The 23198-nt window shown below is 43.1% G+C and overlaps 1 protein-coding gene across 1 annotated transcript in view; it reads right to left on the bottom strand.

Moving 5' to 3' along the window:
• The window catches only part of fntb (farnesyltransferase, CAAX box, subunit beta), a 98035-nt gene that overhangs the window by 59028 nt on the left and 15809 nt on the right, over nucleotides 1–23198 (bottom strand). Inside the window, exons 2-3 of the mRNA XM_080203093.1 lie at nucleotides 16255–16319; nucleotides 4918–4990 (exon numbers count right to left, since the gene is read on the bottom strand). Of these exons, the coding sequence (XP_080059219.1) occupies nucleotides 4918–4990; nucleotides 16255–16319 (138 nt within the window). The remainder of the gene's footprint in view (nucleotides 1–4917; nucleotides 4991–16254; nucleotides 16320–23198) is intronic.

The raw sequence follows: 23198 nt of genomic DNA, 5'->3' as shown, positions 1-23198 counted from the left end.
AAAGTGGGGGCAATTCTCCCCCAAAAATTCCAAGTGTCGAGAAAACTGGAGTAATTCATGCTGGTTTTTTCAGTGGGAGTTCACACTAGAATCTCCCACACTCTGGGCAATGCAAAGAATCCCAGAGAATCTCTACAGTACAGAAGGAGGCCATTTGGCCCATCGAGCCCAACCACAATCCCAGCCAGGCCCTATCCCCATATCTCTGCTACTACTACTGCTAACCCTGCCACCTAGTGGAATATTCTCTGTAAACATATTTCTTCTCAAATATTCACCCTGCTAATCCCCCAACACTAAGGGGCAATTTAGCCTGGCCAATCAACCCAACCCACACATCTTTGGACTGTGGGAGGAAACCCATGCAGAATACTAGCCTCACCTCCCAGCCGATTTCCGGTACTGTGCAGACGCTGCCAGAAATCCAGCCTTGGGAGATACAAACGCGGCGCGAATGTTTGCGGGAATCCCACAATTGGCTGATCCGTGGTTCTTCCTGCCCACTGCACCCAAAAATTAGCTCAGCAAGATGGGAGAACTGCCCCCAGTGTTTTGATCTTATTGAGTGGCGGGGCAGGCTCGAAGGGCTAGATGGCCTACTCCTGCTCCTATTTCTTATGTTCTTATGTGATTACTATATCATCTTAAAGTTTTTGCAATTTGAATGTGTCATTTCTCCCTTTCATAATCCAACAGGGACAATGTGCTTTCCTCCCCCCCACGCCCTGGAAATACACACTACAAATCACTAGTGTTGCTGTTTGGAAGCAGGAATTTCTTGAATAATCTGGTAAAGGTTTGTTTGATAAAATTGAGCACAATGTTAGAACAATCAAATCAATGGCTTGCAGGTTGTAAGGATCATGACAACTGTCAGCTTTCATGGTTTTTACTGTACAAGATTGACAGCGATTTCCAGCATCAGCGCACACACAGTTGGATGCATAAGTAAAGAAATCACTACTAATCACCCCTGTGCTCCTGCACAGGGTGCAATGTTGTAAACATCACAAATCCACAGAATCAGTAATTTGATGCAGACTTAATTTCTTCTTATGCACTACATTTTCTGTAAAATCCCATCAAAATATTTACATTTAAATGCTTGTTGAATGAGGTGCAATGCATTTTATAACATTATTTTAACTCAAACTTTTCTGGTCCTAAAAAACTAATTTTACAAGTCTGGAGTATCACTCCCTCCAAGACAAGAATCCCAGGGTGGCATAGTGGTTAGCAATGCTGCCTCACAGTGCCAGGGACCCAGGTTCAATTCCAGCCTTGGGTGACTGTGTGGAGTTTGCACATTCTCCCTGCGTGTGTGGGCTTCCTCCCACAGTTCAAAGATATGTAGGTTAGGTGGATCGGTCATGCTAAATTACCCTTCGTGTTCAAAGATCTGTAGGTTAGATGGTAAATGCATGGAACTACAGGGATAAGGCAGGTGAGAGAGTCAGAGTTGGTACAGATTCAATGGGCCAAATGGCTACTTTTGCACTGAAGGGATTCTATTTTTAAAAAGTACAGATTTTTTAAATATAAAGATTATAGTTTTCATTTTACACCCTCTTTATGTCCCAATCTTTAATTCCCTCTCTGTGAAACTGAATGATAACCACTGCCTTTTATTTCTGAGTTTGCTACCTGAGAGAATTAATTCTTCGATCTGGTTCAGTACTCAGATGATTTCAGTATTTCTAGATACTGGAGTTCCTGTACAGGTGGCACCAGAAAGAAACTGAAGTCTTAATAGAAAAATCAATGCCACAATCGATTTTGAACATTGCTAAAGCTTTCTGTTTGCTATTGACTGCAAAATCTGGGCCAGTATCCACCTCCGGCACAAACATTCAAATCGCACTCAATAGTGTAATCCTCAATACCAAATCAAAATAACATCCAAAAGATGTGCAGTCAAGTTAAGTGCCAATGGGGGAAAAAAATCTATTTTGACAGTTTATAGTAAAGCTAATTTTATCACTACCATCGAGTCTGAATGTATTTTCCCCCTCGAGATTTAATAATAAAATGTTTTCGGCACCTTCCAAAATGGGAATACTGCTGTGGAAGCTGACTCACAGATGTCAAGCATAAAATAATATACAAAGGAAAAGCAGATGGGTGGCACAGCAGTTGGCACTGCTGCCTCACAGCATCAGGGACACGAGTTTGATTCCGGCCTCGGGTCACTGTCTGCGTGGAGTTTGCACATTCTCCCCGCGTCTGCACGGGTTTCCTCCAGGTGCTCCGGCTTCCTCCCACATTCCGAAAGACGTGCAGGTTAGGTGCACTGGCCGTGCTAAGCTCTCCCTCAGTGTACCCAAACAGGCGCCGGACTGTGGCAACTAGGGGATTTTCACAGCAACTTCATTGCGGTGTTAACGTAAGCCTACTTGTGACTAATAAATGAACTTTAACTTTAGATTAAATCACCGGGTACAAAATGCATTTAGATACAACAGTGGTAAAATTTGCTTCACTACAAATAGGTTCGCCCCCCCCCCCCCACCTCCACCCGCCTCTGGCTGCATATCTACTGTATTTCACACATGAGAGGGACATGTGTGAAGATAATTCACAGAGACATTGTGACTATAATATTTATAATCAAAGGAAGAACAGTTATAGAATTCACCCCAAGTCAGGCCACATTTGATGGTCACACATCCCATCAACCATGCTGAAATTACTGCCAAAATTCTCCACGACTCAAACTATAAATGCTCGTGAGCCTGCTCATGTCAGTCTCTGTTCCTGAATTAGTTTCACTGGTCACCCACTTTCAGCACACCCCCACCCTCGGGTCTCCTGACAGCATGAGGTGACTTCAATGGGAATTCCCAATGATAGCGACGGGACCAGAGAATTCTGCCACCAGCAAACAGCACGCCGCCAAGAACACACAGCTGGGAGGCCAGAGAATCTCTCACCCCACCACACCCCCCAACCCACTGTCCTGAATTGAAAACAACATTTTTTCAACATTTTTTTAAAAATTCATTCATGGGACACGGGCGACGCTAACTGGCCAGCATTTATTGCTTATCCCTAGTTGCTTGAGGGCAGTTGAGAGTCAGCCATATTGCTGTGGCTCTGGAGTCACATGTAGGCCAGACCAGGGAAGGACGGCAGATTTCCTTCCCTAAGGAACCAGATGGGTTTTTCCGACAATTGGCAATGGTTTCATGGTCATCAGCAGATTCTTAATTCCAGATAATATGTTTCTATTAAACTCAAATTCCACCATCTGCCGTGGCGAGATTTGAACCCGGTTCCCCAGAACATTAGCTGAGTTTCTGGATTAATAGTCTAGCGATAATGCCACTCAGCCTCCCCTTAGGTTAAGAGACTGTGAAGGGCATTGTCAAAATTAAGTACCTAGAGCACCTATGAACAGAGACTTTGTTCATTTGATCTGTTAGTGCCCATTTTACTGGCATATTCAACAGAGCATAAAGTGAGATGGGAGCTATCACTTAAAGGTAATTTACCAATTAGTCATTGTCATTCACAGAGTGTAAATAGAGGCTGCTAGAACACTGTGGGTGACAGGTTAGAAGGCAGACATATGTACTGCTGCGTTCTGTAAATAAACCTACTATCAAGGAAAAGGATTAGTGCCTGGTTTCATTTTACCGCATCAAGCTTGGGATCCATTTAACACCCAAGTTCAGTCAGTGGACTGTGCATTGGTTTGCGGTGGGAGATTCGTGTCCAGTGAGAGGGGAAGCTGCCTCCCACACTCTCCCACCTTGATTACGTTGTAGGAGCCCATAAAACCCTCACAGTTTATTGGACTAACCACACTACAGATAGTTAAAATGATCCCCAAGTTCGTAGTAATAATTGCTTTCACTTTGCCCTATCACATTGTTAATTTATCATGCCTCCTGCCACTTCCTCATAGCATTCTCCAAGAGTACAAAGAATCGAAAATGAAGCTGTTCTTATACAGGATCTGTACAAAGCACTAGCTAGTTTTTTGTTATATGTTTTCAAATAACGCTAAGAGGTTGGAAGTAAAGTGTACCCTGATAAAACAATGCATGGGACGGCACAGTGGTTAGCACTGCTGCCTCACAGGGACCCGGGTTCAATTCCGGCCTTGGGTCACTGTCTGTGCGGAGTTTGCACGTTCTCCCACGTCTGCATGGGTTTCCTCCGGGTGCTCGGGTTTCCTCCCATGGTCCAAAGATGTGCGGGTTAGGTTGCCTGGCCATGCTAAATTGTCCTTCAGCATCAGAGAGACTAGCTAGGGTAAATAAGAAGAAAGGCTGAACAAACTGGGATTGTTTACATTGGAGCATCAGAGGATGAGGGGGGATCCGATAGAGGTTTACAAGATCGTGACAGGCTTGAATAGAGTGGAGTGTCAGAGTCTTTTTCCCAGGGTTGACGGATCAATTACTCAGGGGCATAGGTTGAAAGTGAGACGGGGGGGGGGGGGGGGGGCAGTTTGAAAAAGATGCAAGGGGCAAGTTTTTCCACACACAGGGTGATGAATGCCTGGAATGCGCTGCCAGAGGTGAGGGAAGCAGATTCTATAACAGTGCAAGAGGCATCTGGATAGATACATGAATAAGCAGGGAATAGAGGGATATGTACCATGTAGAGGCAAGAAAAAATTAGATTAGAGAAGCATCTATGTCAGCACAGACTTGGTGGGTCGAAGGGCCTGCTCCTGTGCTGTACTGTTCTTTGTTCTAAACATGTAGGGTTACAGGGGTAGGGCCTGGGTGGGATTGTTGTCGGTTCAGGCCTGATGTACCAAGTGGCCTCCTTCTGCGCTGTATGGATTCCATGATTAAGTTTAATCACACATCAACAGCTAAGTTCCAAACTTCACATTGAATCTGCACATTAAAAATCCAAGGCGCACGATCCTTCCCCCTCCACTACCCCCGCTTGAAATCTTACCGAGTACGATTCCGAGAGGTGTCTCAGACCTTTCTTCAAGTACTGGAAATGTTTCTCCCTTTGAAGGGTAGGCCTGGAAAACAGCAGACACGATTGAATCAACCGATGCAGATAACTAGGCAGCACTGAACCTCCAAGGGCTGTTGTATAATTCATATTTTCACTAATACATTCGGGCTGTACTCAATGTTCCAGTTTGAGGGTTCAAAGACAACTGCAGGCTGCAAAGTGCATAATTTTGCAGTACAAGGTCCCAGGCCAGACCAATGGATGGATGCACTGCATCTTTTAACATCCAGTTTGGTAAACTTTTAAATATTTTGCACTCTTACATCCAAGTAACAGAAAGAAAATTACAGTACTGTCATTAACAATTCTGAACATAAGCATATTGCGTTTAGATTGTAGCATAATGCGAGTTTATACACTTAATATGTTACACACTTAATGGAAAGAATGGTTCAGAGAGTCAGAGTTTTACAGCATCGAAAGAGGTCCTTCAGCCCATCGTGTTTGTGCTAGCTATTAAGCACCTATCTATTCTAATCCCATTTTCCAGCATTTGGCCCATAATGTTGCGTGTTATGGTGTTTCAAGCTTTCATCTAAGTACGTCTTAAAATGTTGGGAGAGCTTCCAACTCCACTACTCTTTCAGGCATTGACCTTGAGATTTCCATCACCCTCTGGCTAAAAAGTTTTTTCCTCTACTTCTCCTACAAACCTCCAGCTCCTTAAATTAAATCTATGCCCCCTGGTTATTGACCCTCTGCTTAGGGGAACAGTTGCTTCCTGTCTATGCCCCTCATATTTTATCCAGCTTAATCAGATCCACCCTCAGCTCTCGCTGCTCCAAGTGCAGCATGGTGCCTCAGTGACAGGGACCTGGGTTCGGTTCTGACCTCGAGTCACTCCCTGTGTGGAGTTTGCACATTCTCCCTGTGTCTGTGTGAGTTTCCTCCAGATGCTTCTGTTTCCTTCCACACTCCAAAGATGTCCAGGTTAGGTTGATTAGCAATGCTAAATCAGCCCTAGGTGTCAGGGGATTAGCAGGGTAAATATGTGGGGTTACAGGAATAGGGCCTCTGCAGACTTGATGGGCTGAATGGCCTCCTTCTGCACAGTAGGGATTCTATGATTCACTCAATAAAAGTGAGAGCTAGCCACAAAATTCTTTAAAAACTGGAAATTTACTGTTTCCTCCTAGAATTTGCAATAGATTTCAGGTGTGGAAGATCAAAAACAGAACTTATTTAACAGCCATGAGCAAGGATGTCATAACGCGGAACATTGTTATATGTGTGACTATTTCCAAGCCCATCTCAGTTTATTAGATGAATTTCAAGGAACTGAAAAGCTTATTAGTATTTAAAGTCTTAAATTGGGCAAAATGAGCTTGTTTAGCTACAGTTGCTAAACAGAAGTGAAACACAACACTTAGTTCATTGTAAGTCTCCAAGCAGAACCTCAGCTGACAGCATATGACTCTGCACCATTGTTATATATGAGCTGAATAAAATATCCCTGGCAAAGCATATTCTGGACAATGCATAGGTTGGATGGAGCATGTGGCACATCACAAATCCATAAACATATTGAGAGGGAGTCGCAACCGGCAAGATCAAAGCTCAAACCATACATCAACTGAATTAAGAGAGCTTGAAAAATTATACAAGCCACATTGCCACATAGTGCAGCACAGTGATACAATGATTAGCACTGCTGCCTTGCAGTGCCAAGGACCAGGTTCGATTCCCAGCTTGGGTCACCGTCTGGGTGGAGTTTGCACATTCTCCCTGTGTCTGTGTGGATTTACGCAGATGCTCTGGTTTCCTCCCACAGTCCAAAGATATGCGGGTTAGATTGGTAGGCCATGTTAATTGGCCCTTAGTGTCTCGGGATGTGTAGATCAGAGGGATTAGTGGGGTAAATGTGTGGGATAGGATCTGGGTGGGACTGTTGGTGCAGACGTGATGGGCCAAATGGCCTCCTTCTTCACTGTATGATTCTATGATCGTGGAATTAACAAAGGTCAATTTTGTGGAAATCCCACATCCCAACCTTACGCCACAGTCACAGCAGGTAGCAGAGTCCCAAAGTGAGAAAAACAACACAGCAGGGGTAGAGCGTGAAATCTGTCACTCAGTTGGAGGACGGAAACACAAGAATTCTGTCAAGCAGGTAGGTGTTCAGATTATGAACAAAAATTTGAAAAACTGGTATGGATTACATTAGACCTGAAAACGGTCATTATGATTTGAGAGATCTTCATAATTATCAATAGTTCTGCCGGGATTAACATCAATAGACTCATTCCGCTGAAGTAGAGCAGAATAAATCTAAGAGGAAGAATTGCTATAGTGCTTTGAATATCACTGGTTCCCTGGTCTTTCAACCAAGTTGCTGCAAAGTTCAGAAACAGAGAGGGGCTCTCAAAAAATAATTTCACTCTCCACAAAAGAAACTTATCCCTCCAGAAGGATTGCAATTACACAGACATGGCTGCAGGGTGACCAAGACTGGGAGCTAAATATCCAAGGGTACACGATATTTAGGAAGGAAGTCAAAAAGAAAAAGGCGATGGGGTGGTATTAATAGTTAAGGATTAAATCAGCACAATAGTGAGGGGGTATTGGCAGGAAACCAAGATGTAGAATCAGTCTGGGTGGAGTTAAGAAGCATCAAGAGAGAAAATAAACATCTGTGGGAGTTGTCTATCGGCCTCCAAAACGGTAAAAAAAAGTTTATTTATTGGAGTCACAAGTAGGCTCACATTAACAAGGCAACGAAGTTACTGTGAAAATCCCCTAGTTGCCACACTCCAGCGTCTACTGGGATACACTGAGGGAGAATTTACTATGGCCGATCAACTTAACCTGCACATCTTTGCACTGTGGGAGGAAACCTACACAGACACAGGGAGAATGTGCAAACTCCACACAAATAGTCACCGAGGCTGGAACTGAACCCAGCCCCTGCTAACCATTGTGCCACCATGCCTATGAGAGGAGATCTCATTGAAACATATAAATTCTGCCAGGGCAGGACAAACTGGATGCAGGAATGTTTCCTCTGGTTGCTGGGCGGAGGTCACAATCTCAGGATGCAGGATCAGCCATTTCAGACTGAGGAGATGTGAAACTTCTTCACTCAGAGGGTGATGAACCTGTGCAAGTCTTTACCATTCAAGATTGTGGAGGCCAAGTCACCAAACGTATTCAAGAAAGAAATAGATAGATTTCTAGAATCTAAAAGGTGTCAAGGGAGAGCACTGGAGTATGGCATTGCGATGGAGGATCAGCCGTGATCATATTGAACAGCAGAGCAGGCTTGAAGGGCTGAATGTTCTACTTCTGCTCCGAGTTTTGATGTTGCTAGGATTGCGTCACTAGTACACAGAAACACACAACATGCATTTAGATTTTGTTTGGCCAAGCAATTAGGGAGCTGGAAATATACCTCCGCAGAGCAAGTTATTAAAACGTTCAGTCGTTTGAGGGATTTAAATTCCAATAGTGTTCAGTCTTAACACTCACCTACAGGATTTGTTTACAGGGAACCAGTAAATGCTCAAGTTGGGACCAGAGAGAATCTGTTCAGCGTTCAGTCATCCAGCACTGTTTCCAAGTCCCTGAGCACTTGAACATTAGCAGACTAAATGACTGAAATGAGGCTCAAAAATGCAATTTACAGGAGCCTTTGTTGAAGTGTCACTTGAATATAATAACCAATTTATTGCAGTTACAAGAGTTTTCAAGTGATACCCTTGCATTAATACAAAATAAATTACATAAAGGCACCAGAGAGACAAACCGTGCTCAGTTCAGACAGCTCACCCCGCCTTGCCCCTTGCACAGGGTTGATGCTGGGACAAGGTACACTTCTCCATCAGGGAAGCCAAACTGGGCAGAATTTTCCGAATCTTTTCCAAAGTGTCAGCTGGGGCTGGAAAGTGGAGTGTAGCCCGCCATTGTGCTGCCAGCTTTTTGAAAAGAAAAAAGTTGAGTGGGCACCTACACTGAAGACTCTTGAAAGAACCTTTTTTATGAAGTGTGTTGATCGAGAAAGAAACTAAAAGGAGGAACACCCCACCCCACTCCCTAACCACTACCCACCTCCCTCTCCCAACCTCCTCATGGGAACAGCACCCCTTCCCCCTACACCTCCCCATGGGTTCAGGCCCCTCCCGCCCCCCACACCTTCCCATGGAACAGCACCACCAGCCCCCCACCTCAAAGGAGCAGACCAACAGACCACCCTATCATGGGAACAGACCCCACCTTCGCACAGGAACAGACTGCCCCACCTCCCCCAAACAGAAGTCAATCCCTGCACCCCCGCCTGTCATCTTCCCCATGGAACCTCATCCCACCGCCTTCAGTAGGTCCTGTTCGGTATTGGAGGGGGTGGGGGTTGCTATCGTGATGCATTTCAATATGAACAAACAGTCCAACATGCAGGGGGTGGGGGGAGGGCCCAGTGGCAAAGGGCAGCTGGGGACAAATGTGCAGATGCAAACAGGGGAGAGAAACAACAAAAAATGTTCTTTTTTCCTGGTCCATGGTCATGGAAGCAGTGCCTTATGATTTATTCGCATAGGAGGAACTGAAGCAACGGACAGAGAATGGAGCCTTGGGACCTTCCAAGGTAGCGGTGTCATCACAGTTGCTTAAAATTTCAAACCAGTTTGAGGTGGATCTCGAACAGCTCTTTCCCTGCACGTGATCAGCAATTACAGGGACAATCCTAATTCGCTACATAAAACAAGTCTAAATAGTTAGATGGAGGTACAAGACAATGGCAAATGAAAGCAAAAGATGCAAACTTAACTCTAGGGAACTCAAATAAACTCAAATCCTGCGATCTCCAGTTCACTGCATGAGTCACTGTGGCCTGTGGTGTAATGGCCCAGTATCCAGTTAACGTCACTTATGGTTTCATCTGCAGCAATTCTGCAGCTTTAATAGAAACTGAAAGGTCAGAGGCATCAGATTTCTGATCAGTGACAGCCTCCGCTTTTTAATAGCTTAGTTTCTACAGAGGGACAACATAGGCATATGCATCATCAGAGCTTACTGATGGCACAGCACCATCAGCCCAAGTATCTCCTGGTGGACTTTTCTGTAATTTCTTTACAACCCACGGTGTAACGCATTTTCTATTTAATTCACGTAGTCGCAGGTCTAGAAATACAGCAGGTCTGAGAGGAGATGCTGAACATTCTTGTCAGCTGAAATTGGCAATAACGTGAAGTTCGAAATGGTCCAGAAACCTGGCAAGATACAGGCTTCTCAATTTGAAATATCTAAGTCTTTGAATGAATATCTGACAGCATTTTGTTTCCTGATTTTTCAGATCCGTTTTATAAAGTTTTTTCTCTTCTCGTCTGTGCTGGCTAGGTGGATTAGCTGTGCTAAATTCTCCCTCAGAGACTGCTGCCTCACAGCGCCAGAGACCCAGGTTCAATTCTGGCTTCAGGTCACTAACTGTGTGGAGTTTGCACTTTCTCCTGGTGTCTGTGTGGGTTTTCTCCGGGTGCTCCAGTATCCTCCCACACTCCAATGATGGGTTAGGTGGATTGGCCATACTATAAACATGTGGGGTTACGGGGATAGGAACTGGGCGGGATTGTGGTTGGTACAGACTCGATGGGCCAAATGGCCTCCTTCTGTACGGTAGGGATTCTATGGTGCCCGAACAGGCGCTGGAGTGTTGCGACTAGGAGATTTTCACAGTAACTTCACTGTGATGTTAATATAAGTCTACTTGTGACACTAATGAATAAACTTTAAACTTAGAAGCAAGGAATCCTCATTAGTGGACAAATGCACAGGCACCACTGTCCTGTGATCCTTTCCTCCGGTGGCCATCATTCACGCTTTGGTTTTGACAGCCAACGCTGGTGGTCTAATAAACTGCGAGTGGCATTACACTCCAACTTGATCTTGAGTTCAGTTGAACATCACACAGATGTAAAGTTATTAAAAAGGAGCTGCTGAAGAGCGATCAAGTGGATCAAGGCTCTCCCTTTTCTGTATCTTAGGGCTGATCTCAGAATCTGGGGGGTTAGCACAGTGGTTAGCACTGCTGCCTCATGGCGTGCAGGACCTGGGCTCAATTCCCGGCTTGGGTCACTGTCTATGTGGAGTTTGTACATTCTCCCCTTGTCTGCGTGGGTTTCCTCCGGGTGCTCCGTTTTCCTCCCACAACCCGAAAGACATGTTGGTTTGGTGCATTGACCCAAACAGGCACCGGAGTCTGGCAACTAGGAAAATTTCACAGTAACTTCATTGCTGTGTTAACGTAAGCCTTACTTGTGACTAATAAATAAACTTTTACTTTCAGGGCTCTGGTGCATTTGAAATGGCATTGCTAACGAGTTGGCCAACCCTTGGTAATATAACTCAAAACTGGGAAATCAAACTTGAGGCAATCTTAGTCTCAAAGTTAACAAATTTGCCAAATTATCAAGGAACTCTGACAAAAATATAAAGCTATGCTCTGTGCCAAGTGAAATCATTACCTTTTGTACACTGCCAAACGTCACATCAACATTAAAATCTGAAAATCTACAAATTATAGTTTAGCCCAGATAAAGAGAAAGCCCCCAGGTCTATTAAGAGGAGGATAAAAGAAAAAAGTTTAACATAAAAAAGCTAAAATGTTAACTCTGTGAATAGAAATGTACTTTCAGACGACAATGTGGAAACAGAAAACTTTGCAACAATTCCAGACTCATCTAAAACCAAGCTGTTAACACTAAAAGCAAAAGCACAGCTGTAACATTAATGACGAAAGAGGCCTGAGTAGAACAAAAAAAACAAGCAAATTGCCTCTTTGCCTCCATCTGCTGAAAAACTTTATGAACAGGCTTGGTTATGGCCCCATTTCTCACTGGCACGCCACGTGGAATCAACAAGAACTGTACTTCCTCTAAAACAACCAGATGCATTCCACCCTCCAAGATCGCTGACAGATAATAGAGTCTAAGTCACCACAGTGTTAATTGTATAATTGTATAAAACCCACATTCACGTTCTGGTTAGTTAAAAGCTTTGAGTCTTGCCTTGGACGGCCCTGTAGAGTCAGGACTATCTCAAGAAACATTACCGTTGGGTAACACTTTCTGTTAAGAGAAAACTCAGAACAATAAATTGACTCATTTTGAATAAGGCACACAAAGCTGAGGATAGCATAATTGAAATACTACATCATCACTTCCAGGGAGAAATAATTCTCTAGCAGTACAAAAGAGACAATAATGCATTAATTTACTCCACATTTCAAAGGTTGCAAAAATTAGTGATAAGCTCTAAAATGGATGATTAGGATGGTTAGGATGAATATTTGGGGTGGCAGAGTGCCACAGCGGTTAACACGGCTATCACACAGCACCAGGGACCCAGGTTCAATTCCCAGCTTGGGTCATTGTGCGGAGTTTGCACATTCTTCTCGTGTCTGCGTGGGTTTCCTCCGGGTGCTCCGGTTTCCTCCCACAGTCCAAAAGACATGCTGGTCAGGGGTACTGACCCGAACAGGCGCCGGAATGTGGCTACTAGGGGAATTTCACAGTAACTTCATTGCAGTGTTGATGCAAGTCTTACTTATGACAAATAAACAAACTTTAACTTTTAAAATACCGTAAAGCAAACTGGAAAATTTGAATTTAACGTTTGAATATTTGTGTAATGCACTGGGCATTTTGGTACATGTTGGACCTAGTTTTCTGCATCATTCTCATGGAATATACCTAGCGTGACTGATCCTCGCTCAAGTGCTGGATTAGTGGGGAGGCAGTGATGAGTGGGTAAAAGGACCAAAGAACTCACACAAAAACCATCCCCTCATTCAAAGTTTGATGCAAGATATATGATTAATTTCCTGTGTAGAGGAAATTAATTGTGTTCTTGAAGACAGGGGGTTGTTATTAGCGGCGGTGATTGTGTATGGAGACTTCACTAATGGAGTCCAGCCAGGATGCGTGTTAGGATCATTATTTTTGCTTTCTATAATAACATTCTGATAAAGGCATTGAAGCAACTTTCAGCAAGTTTGCTGATGATACAGAAATGCGTGCTGGTGTAAGGCTTATTGGTAGCATCAAAATCAATCGTTAAAGTTTATTTGCTGCTGTCACAAGTAGGCTTACAGTAACACTGCAACAAAGTCACTGTGAAAATCCCCCAGTTGCCACACTTTGGCACCTGTTCGGGTACACTGAGGGAGAACTTGGCATGACCAATGCACCTAACTGGCACGTCTTTCAGACTCTGGGAAGAAACCGGAACACTCTGGAGGAAACCCACGCAGACAAGGGGAGAACATGCAGACTCCGCACACTCTGTGACCCAAGCTGGGGATCGAATCTGCGTCCCTGGTGCTGAGAGGCAGCAGTGCTAACCACTGTGCCATCGTGCCACCCCGTTTAGTGTGCCTATCAGCTTATTATTTAGAATTTTGTACTAAATTGATAAAGGCCATTTAAAAAAAAGCTAAACCTGCATTATTGGAAACCAACTGGATTAGTTAAATGGACAGCCTTAATTGAGAGGCAAATAAAGAAAAGTAATTCATTGATAGATGTGTTGGTAAGGCTGGTAAAGTAACCTGTAACATAAAACATTCATAACTTTTATAATTATAAACATATTATACAATTAACTCTTGACTTAATATGAACTCTTAAAATGTCATGAGAATTTTAAGACGGGCTAAAAAGATAACATGAACTTTGTTTGACTTTTCGTCAACCTTGACTGAAGGGATGAGTAGGTTTTTTTTCAAAATGTCTCAATGACACACAGTTAAGCGATATCTCTCACTTGAGTTAGCCTGAGAGCTACAAACAATTCTTAATAAATTCATAGACTGGCTGCTTTCCAACAGTTGTTTTTGATTTTTAAGGGGCTTCTCAACAAATACATGAATAAGATGGGAACAGAGGGATACGGACCCCGGAAGGTAGGGGGTTTTAGTTCAGATGGACAGCATGGTCGGTGAAGGTTGGAAGGCCAAAAAGCCTGTTACTGTGCTGAAATTTCTTTGTTTAAGTGGACATTGTAAGGTGATTTTTGAGGTATAAAAAAGGGTCTCAAGGAGCCATACTGGGAGAGGGGTTGTTTAACATATTATTCACATTTTTGGAGGCTTCACTTCTCAACCCGGTCTGAGAAGGGTAGTGAGAAGTCTGTTCAATTGTTAGAAGTTCAGCTTCCTCCTCTTACTGTTAATTGGCACTGCTTTTTAACTTCCTGAATTGTTACCTTCTTAATAGTAAACTTTCTGAATTCTCCTTTGCCATGTGGTGAAGTTTGTGGAACTGAGTGTGATTTACAATTGGGGAGTTATTGCAAACAAGTGAGCCCCATAAACCTTAGTTCAAATAAATCTTGTTTTAACTGGCTTGAAGCCTTGACTAACTGAACCAAGAGACCGGAGTGTTAGCACTGAGCCAAGGCTGACACAAAATTAATCCACAAATACTGGATATCAGAAAAATAAAGTGAAGGATTTATAAATATCTGAGGGAGGGTTTAAAATGGACACTAGTGTGACTGTAGATATGTTAATTTCAATGTCAATTGGAGGAGCAACTAAAAAGGCAAATAAAATGCAGGGATAAATTGCCACAACACAGGAGTTTATATCTACAAGGATTTGCTGAGGCTTTGGATAACAATTGGAGTAGCGTGTGCAATTCTGAGCCCTACACTTCAAAGCAGGGACAGAGATGCAACAGAGACAGCGCAGAGAGCAGTATTTAGGCCTAAATGTAAGTAGCATTATCTACAGAGGAATGTCAGAGAAGCTTAAGTTGTCTATCAACATATTCACACTGCTCACAGAGATGCTGTACTGAATTTCATTCTTAATCCATGTTGGTACACACAATAATGAAAACATCCTTCGTGAAAGAATGTTTTCACAAATATTTGGAACAATATTAATAGCTCATTAAACTAACGGTCAAGCAGTAAGAACCTGGCAAAATATCCTCATTAAGAACATTTTTCTATCCTTGATTTATTTATTAGTGTCACAAGAAGGCTTAACGTAACTGCAATGAAGTTACTTTGCAAATCCCCTAGTCACCACACTCCAGCGGCTGTTCAGGTACATCAAGGGAGAATTTAGCATGACCGATGCACCTAACCCGCATGTCTTTCGGACTCCTGCACACATGAGGACGGCCTCAACCTGGATCTTGATTTCATGTCACACTACTTGTAACCCCCACCATACTACCTGGGTTTGCAAAATCCTACTAACTGTCCTGGCTTGAGACAATTCACACCTCTTTAATCTGTGATTATCCCTCTGTCCACGCACACTGCTTGTACCTGTAAAGACTTGAGTACTTACCAATTCCAATCATTCTTCACATTCCAATCTCTAATTATCTTGCAATTGTGTCTTTACCTATATATACCATTTTTGTGAACCTACCCCCACTCACCTAATAAAGGAACAACACTCCGAAAGCTCATGATTCCAAATAAACCTGTTGGACTTTAACCCGGTGTTGTGAGATTTCTTACTGTGCCTACCACAGCCCAATGACGGCATCTCCACATCTTTCGGACTGTGGGAGGAAACCCACATAGAACACGCAGTCCGCGCACAGATAGTGACCCAAGCTGGAATCAAACCTGGATTCCTGGCGCTGTGAGGCAGCAGTGCTAACCACTAGGCCACCGTGCCACCCCTTGCCTGCTACCGATGAAGCTAAATTATTTTTGAGCTGAGTTTCAAATAGTTTTGACACAGGGCTATGTAAAAGACACAGCAGAAATTCTTTCAAGTATTTCACGTCAGCACTCGGTCAGTCATTCAAAGACCACCAAAATTTAGTTTAGAAACAAGTTTCACAGAAACTTCAACCTCCAGGCCAGGAAAAAGCACAATGACTGCAATATGATATTGGAGAAATGTTAGGTACACCAGCATCAGTTATTTACTGCAGTGCACAGAAAATTCATGTAAAGCCTGTGTTCAGGTTGGGGGAGAATTAGTGCATCAGGATTACTAACAGGCAGTCTGACACTAAATACACAGTGACTACCTACTGAAGCCAACATTATAATTTTCACGTTATACAGTGTTAAGCTGTTCAAATCCAGCTGATGCCACATATCAGATATTACTAACTGCACTGTATGGTAATGAAAATATTTCACTTTAAGGTGTTGCAAGCATATCCAAGGTTAGTTGAATGGTAAGCTGATGAACTTGTGGAGTTAAGTTTCACGTTAAAGGTTAATTCACCGCACAGCCGTGGACGGCCTCCTGAACATACTGGACAATTATAGGGTTGATGTGGTTTCAATTCATGTACTTACTGCAGCATACTCTGACCAATTCCAAAAGCATCATACGCCTCTTCCACATTTTGTTCTACTGTTTTCTGTTTATGGAAACAAACAGGAAAAGGTTAAGTTCGACACATTTTATTATGATTATAACTGCATTCAAAAAAATGTAGAATCACTTTGAAAAACCGAATCCCTCTATCTCAGCACCACTCCAGGATAACAGGATGAGAGAACATTTGCTAAACATAGAATCCCTGTAGTGCAGGAGGCCATTCAACCCATCTAGCCTGCACCGACATCAATCCCACACAGGCTCTATCCCTGTAACTCAGCATCTTTAGCTTGCTAACTCCCCTGACATGAAAGGGAAATTTTGCAAGGCTAATCAACCTAATCCACACGTGTTTGAAGTGTGGGAGGGAACTGGAGGAAACCCACGCAGACACAGGGAGAATGTGTAAACTCCACATAGACAGACAGTCACCCAAGGCCAGAATTGAACCTGGATCCTTGACTTGAGAGGCAGCAGTGCTAACCACTGTGCCACCGTGCCACTGTGAGTAAGCAGTCTACACCGTAGATAACCTAGCCTTCTGAATCCCACTTAAAGCGAAACAAGCGAAACACTTGCTTTTCTCAAAGCAGCAATTCCAGGCATATTAAAGGCAGCAAGCTTTCCCCCTGTCAATTCAAGATGATGTGTAGGAATAGTTTCAGAAGTGTTGCCTCAGAAGACCTATTCTGTAAGGGATCAGCAAAAACCCTGACAAATCTGCAAAGGATTAGCTGTCACACATAATCTAATATGTATGAGGATTGGCTGCCTTGGTACAGGTAATAATAAACATCATAATTGGTAAAGAAGGGGAATAATTCAGAAAGCAATATTTCTGAAGGTAACATTTTGTACAGACTAATATTTAGTGGGATAGGCCATAGGCTCAAAACCCATTGAGACAATTAATAATATGTTCTTTCCCAACAGGAAGAAAACCTACAAACATTTTAGGGAGGGCCAATGTTCAAACTAAAATATCGTTTTAAAAAAATGGATATTTTTTAAAAAGTTCATGAACAGAATTGAATCCCTACAGTGTGTAAGAGGAGGCCATTCGGCCATTGCACCAACAATGATCCCACTCAAGCCCCAACTCTGTACTTACCCTCCAATCCCCCTGACACTGAGCGGCAGTTTAGCATGGCTAATCCACCTAACCCAAACATCTCTGGACTGTAAGAAGAAACCAGAGCCTCCAGTAGAAACCCACGCAGACATGGGGAGAATGTGCAAACTCCACCCACCCAAGTCGCCCAAAGCCAGAATTGAATCAGGGTCCCGGCGCTGTGAGACAGCAGTGTTAACCACTGGGTCATCATGCCGCTGCTAAGACCTTTTTTCTTAAAAAACTGAAGTGCCGCGCCCCAAAGATCAGAATATGGGGAAACGGTCAGGCACACCATGTCTGGTCACGCTCACCATTTTCCACAAAATCTCACCAACTTTTACAGATGCACCACAGAAAGCATTCTTTCCGGTTGTATCACAGCTTGGTACGGCTCCTGCTCTGCCCAAGACCGCAAGAAATTACAAAAAGTTGTGAATGTAGCCCAGTCCATCACGCAAACCAGTCTCCCATCCACTGATTCTGTCTACACTTCCCTTTGCCTCTGAAAAGCAGTCAGCATAATCAACGACCCCACGCACCTCATACATTCTCTCTTCCACCTTCTTCCATCGCGAAAAAGATGCAAAAGTCTGAGGTCATGTACCAACTGACTCAAGAACAGTTTCTTCCCTGCTGCCATTAGACTTTTGAATGTATTTACCTTGCATTAAGTTGATCTTTCTCTACACCCTAGCTATGACTGTAACACTACATTCTGCACTCTCTCCTTTCCTTCTCTATGAACGGTATGCTTTGTCTGTATAGCATGCAGGAAACATTACTTTTCACTGCATACTAATACATGTGACAATAATAAATCAAATCAAACACGGGCAGGTTAATGGAATGGAGGGACACCTGGCAGATGAACTTTAATGCAGAGAAGTGTGAAATAACAGTTTATGAGGAAGAATGTGGAGAGGCAACAACAAAGAATACAATACAATTCTAAAGGGGCACAGGAGCAGAGGGAACCTAGGGAATGCATAGTCAAATCAATGAAGGCCATGGAACAGGTTGAGAAAGTGGTTAATAAGGAATCTGAGATCCTCAAGAGACCAGGATTAGAGGAAGGCAAGTATCTCAGAGGATTGTCAGACAGAGAGAAGTTAGAGATAAGGAAGGGTGAGATCCTGCTTGGATCAGGAAGCACAAGGGTGTTGGGTGAAGAGAGTTAGGACATGGACGTTGGATGATCTCAAATTTAAGGAGGCCAGGAGTGTGTTGGAATAGTCCAGCCTGGAGCTAACAAAGGCATGGTTAGGGCTCTGACCTAGTGTTGTGAGACTTCTTACTAGGACTTTCAGCAGCAGAGCTGAGGCAGGGGTGGAGACAGGCAGGTGCATGAAGGTGGAAATAGGGCGTCACAGTGACAGCATAGATATATGGCTAAAAGTTCATCTCGGGGTCAAATACAACACTAAGATTCAGTCCAAAACATTTGCCAGGGAGACGGATGCAGTCAGTGGTGAGACAGCAAGAGATTGTGGTAGGAATTAAATCAATGGCTTCCGAATATTTAACTGGAAAAAATTTATGTTTATCCAGTGCTAGATGTTGGATAAGCAGTCTGACATCACAGAGTAGTGCAGGGAATTGAGAGAGGTGATGGCTACATAGAAGCTGGCTGTTGTCACTCATGGTGTGTGGTCAGATTATGTCACCGTGAAGCCGACTGCAGTTCAAAATTGGGGGGAGTCCAAGGATAGATCCGTTGAAGACACCTGTAGAAGAAGAACAGGAGCAGGAAGGAAAGCTTTTGCAGCAGATTTTCTTACTATGATTAGATAAATAAGAAAGGAACAAGGTGGGTACAGTTCCTCTCAGCTAGATGAAAGTGGAGAGATGTTGGGGTGGGCGGAGTGGTCAACTGTGTCAAAGGTGCAGACAAGTCAAGAAGGATGAGTAGATGCCTTTGCCAAGCAAGCCACTCCATTCAAGGGCAATTAGGAATGGGCAACAAATGCTGGCTGAGGGATAGCCCTGTTCGCTTCAGTCTGTACAAAGACTTCATTTTAAAATATTACTGCCTGTGCACAGTTACATTTAAATGCTAGACTGTCGGGGTTAACTAATTCTGCTAAGCTGAATAATTGTAGTTAACTCGACTACATGGAGAATCAGAAGGCATGATGGGTTGGCTAAAAATTGACTGCATTCCTGAAGGGTACACAATGCAGGCAAACAACAGTTTCCCATAGAAGCAGCTGCGAGGATTGTTTTTCTAGACAGAGACTATGCGAGAAACACTTTCAATAATGAGATAAGGTTTGAAATATATTTTGGGATTAAAGTGTGTGTTTAGTTCAAGTTCAGTTCACTTTTTTCACTTCTGACATGTTAATTCTTTAAGTTCATTTCAGTTAAAAAAAAGCCATTTTAAAACTCGTATCAGTGCTGTCCTCTCATCTCTTCAAACGAATGAATGGACCCAACACTGGTCTAACCTTTGAACAGTCAGATGCATTTGTTTATATGTGTTTGTGTGCACAGATGTGCATTTATAGTATGTGAATTAGTGTGTCCATTCATTTGTTAACATGAGCATGTGTACATGTCTGACAAATGTGTGTGTGGATGTGCATATCTGAATGACTTGGCGCATGTGTGCGCACATGTGTACATCCTGGCAACTGCGCCTATCCACATGCATGCATTTGAGTGAGGATGCATGTGTAACAGTGTGCATATATCCGCGAGTGAGTATACACAAATGCACCTGTATGTGGGTTTGAGAATGTGCATCTGTGTATGTTTTATCCATATGTTTTATTCATTGTGGATGTTGCTGATTAGGCCAGCGTCTGTTGCTCACTCCTAACTGCCCACAAACTGAGTGGCTTGCTTGCCATTTTCAGTCAATCAGAGTCAACCACATTATTGTGGATTGGAATCACATGCGGGCCAGACCAGGTACAGACAGCAAATTACTTCCCCAAAAGGGCATTAGAATAGCCTTTAGAAGGCAACTATTTCCACCTTCCTAAATTTGCCCAACTCCTCCGCCCCTACTTTAGCTCTTCTGCTGAAAGCTCTATCCATGCGTTTGTTAACCCCAGACTTAACTATTTTACGTACGCACGTGTGTGTGCATGTGCAGTTTTTTTTATTCCAAACATGGGTGTACAGGAGGTTGAAGGAAGCTTGCAAAGTAATCAGGAGAAAAAAAGGCTCAATTCCTGTCCATCTATGTTCAGCAACACTACAGTCTAGTAAGGCTTGCAGCTTTTAAAACTCCCAAGACTAATGGATGTAAAGTAAAAAGTAAAAGTAAAGTTTATTTATTAGTTACAAGTAGGCTTACATTAACACTGCAATGAAGTTAGTGTGAAAATGCCCCCAGTCACTACACTCCGGTGCCTGTTTGGGTACACCGAGGGAGAATTTGGCACGGCCAAAGCACCAAACCAGCACGTCTTTCAGACTGTGGGAGGAAACCAGAGTACCCGGAGGAAACTCATGCAGACATGGCGAGAACTTGCAAATTCCACACAGACAGTGACCCAAGTTGGGAATCGAACCCGGGTCCCTGGCGCTGTGAGGCAGCAGTGCAATTATTGCCCATCTTCTTCCATCACTTCAGCAGAAGAATTGACATCTGCAGCAAGCTGAACATCACATGAAGCATTTCAATTTTCCACACTAGTTTTCTGGAATTTTGATGACACCATTGTTAAAGCTGAAAGGTTAATAGTGTAATCTGGATCATTTGGTAGTTTTAAGGCCCAAAGTAATTAGGTACTTATAGAAACAATATTTGTCTCAACTCATTTCATTACATGCTCCTGCATACCGTTCAATTTCGTATAGACTTTGCCCCAAATTCATGCCAATGTGGCAAAGCTAAGTGCAGATATTAACGCCCTTTTCACTTTCATTGCTGTGTTAATTTATACAGCAAAGACCAGAAAAATTATCGTGATTCTATTAAAAACAAAGCTCCTATGTGGACTCTCATCTCAATGTAAATCATGGTGTTGTAATTCTTATTATTCAGTGTAACTCTGTGCCAGACTCTAAGCTAATTGGTAATGTTCGCCTTCAGTAATATTACAATTAAACTTCAATTTCTATCTAATTTCTAGCTCCGCTGCGCTTTCCTTTTGAAAGGTTAAAACTCGCAAGAGTCAAAGTGTTCTGTTGCGTACAGGTAGTTTATATGCTTAAGTTTTTTCATGACTATTACAATATCGAAATGAAAATGAATATATGAATATGAATATTTGGGCAGCGCGCTGGCACAATGGTTAGCACTGCTGCCTCAGTGCCAGGGACCCGGGTTCAATTCCTGGCTTGGGTAGCTGTACGTTCACACATTCTCTCCGTGTCTGCGTGGGTTTCCTCTGGGTGCTCCGGTTTCCTCCCAAAATCCAAAGATGTGCGGGTTAGGTTGAGTTGGCCATGCTAAATTGCCTCTTAGTGTCAGGGGGACTAGCTAGTGCAAATGCATGGGGTTATGGGGTTAGGAACTAGGTGGGATCGTGGTCAGTGCAGACGTGATGGGCTGAATGGCCTCTTTCTGCATTGTATGATTTATCCAGCACAAAGGAAACATTACAATACCATGAATCAACTGTTTTCAAACAATGGAGTTGTTTGTTAACATTCGGGACTGTAAACCATTTAAAAACTTAGCTAATAAATAAATTCTCATCATTAGAATGCATCAATTCGTAAGTTCCAAGTTGCAGGATATTTTTCCCTTGGAGTTGTTTAAAGACACTAGTCTAAAAGGACAGCCAAATAGAACAAATGGTTCAAATTGCTATGTGCTATGCCTCAACGTAAAAAAAATTATCTATTGCCAACACACATGAACATACGCTTATAATTGTCGTATTTACAAAGCAAACGGAAGATTACCATAGATTGATGAAAAGGGTAACTTTTTTTCTCCTCTCCCCTTATTTTGACTCCGACAGTTCAAAAGAGTCTGAATGGTCTCTTTTATAAAAAAGATTCTCCATTAAAAAAAATCACATTACTTTCCATGTCATCAGCTGGTTTGATGAATTTCAAACACATCAGTTAAGAAAGACCCTTCTCTCTGATCCTTCATTGCTACTGCAACACATAAAATGCACCACACAAAACAAAGCACTGCGGTATAAATATAGTCACCAGCATGACGGTGCCTGCTGTTATGGAAAGCACAAATAAAAACAGGGGAGAAATGAATGCCTATTTATTTTATGCTGATGAGTTGATAAGCTTCAAGCTTCTTCCTAATATTTACTGCAAAAGGCAATGTGCGTGTAAGCCTGTGAATTATGAACTTTCTTACAAGGTGAAACTTAATAATTCAGCATGAAATATATTGATTACGTCACAGAGAAATTCATAAAACTCTTATCCTCTTGACTGCATGCCCAGCTAGCGTCCAGATTTCATAGAATCCCACAGTGCAGAAATAGGCCATTCGGCCCATCGAATCTGCACCAACCACAATCCCACCCAGGCCCTATCCCCATAACTCCATGCATTTACCCTAGCTAGTCTCCCTGACACTAAGGGGCAATGTATCACGGACAAGCCACCTAACCCGCATATCTTTGGATTGTGGCAGGAAACCGGAGCACCTGGAGGAAACCCACACAGACACTGGGAGAACGTTCAAACTCCACACAGACAATGACCCAAGCCAGGAATTGAACCCGGGTCCCTGGCGCTTTGAGGCAGCAGTGCTAACCACTATACTACCATGCCACCCTTCAAAGATCATGCTGATTGACCAAGCTTGAAGGGCCTGGTAACCTACGCCTGCTTCTATTCTTTGTGTTCATGCAGCACAAAAGGTTAAAAACC

This window comes from Carcharhinus amblyrhynchos, chromosome 14 (assembly GCF_965287045.1).
Source record: "Carcharhinus amblyrhynchos chromosome 14, sCarAmb.v2.hapA, whole genome shotgun sequence".
NCBI lineage: Eukaryota > Metazoa > Chordata > Chondrichthyes > Carcharhiniformes > Carcharhinidae > Carcharhinus > Carcharhinus amblyrhynchos.
This window is presented reverse-complemented; position numbering and strand designations above follow the sequence as displayed.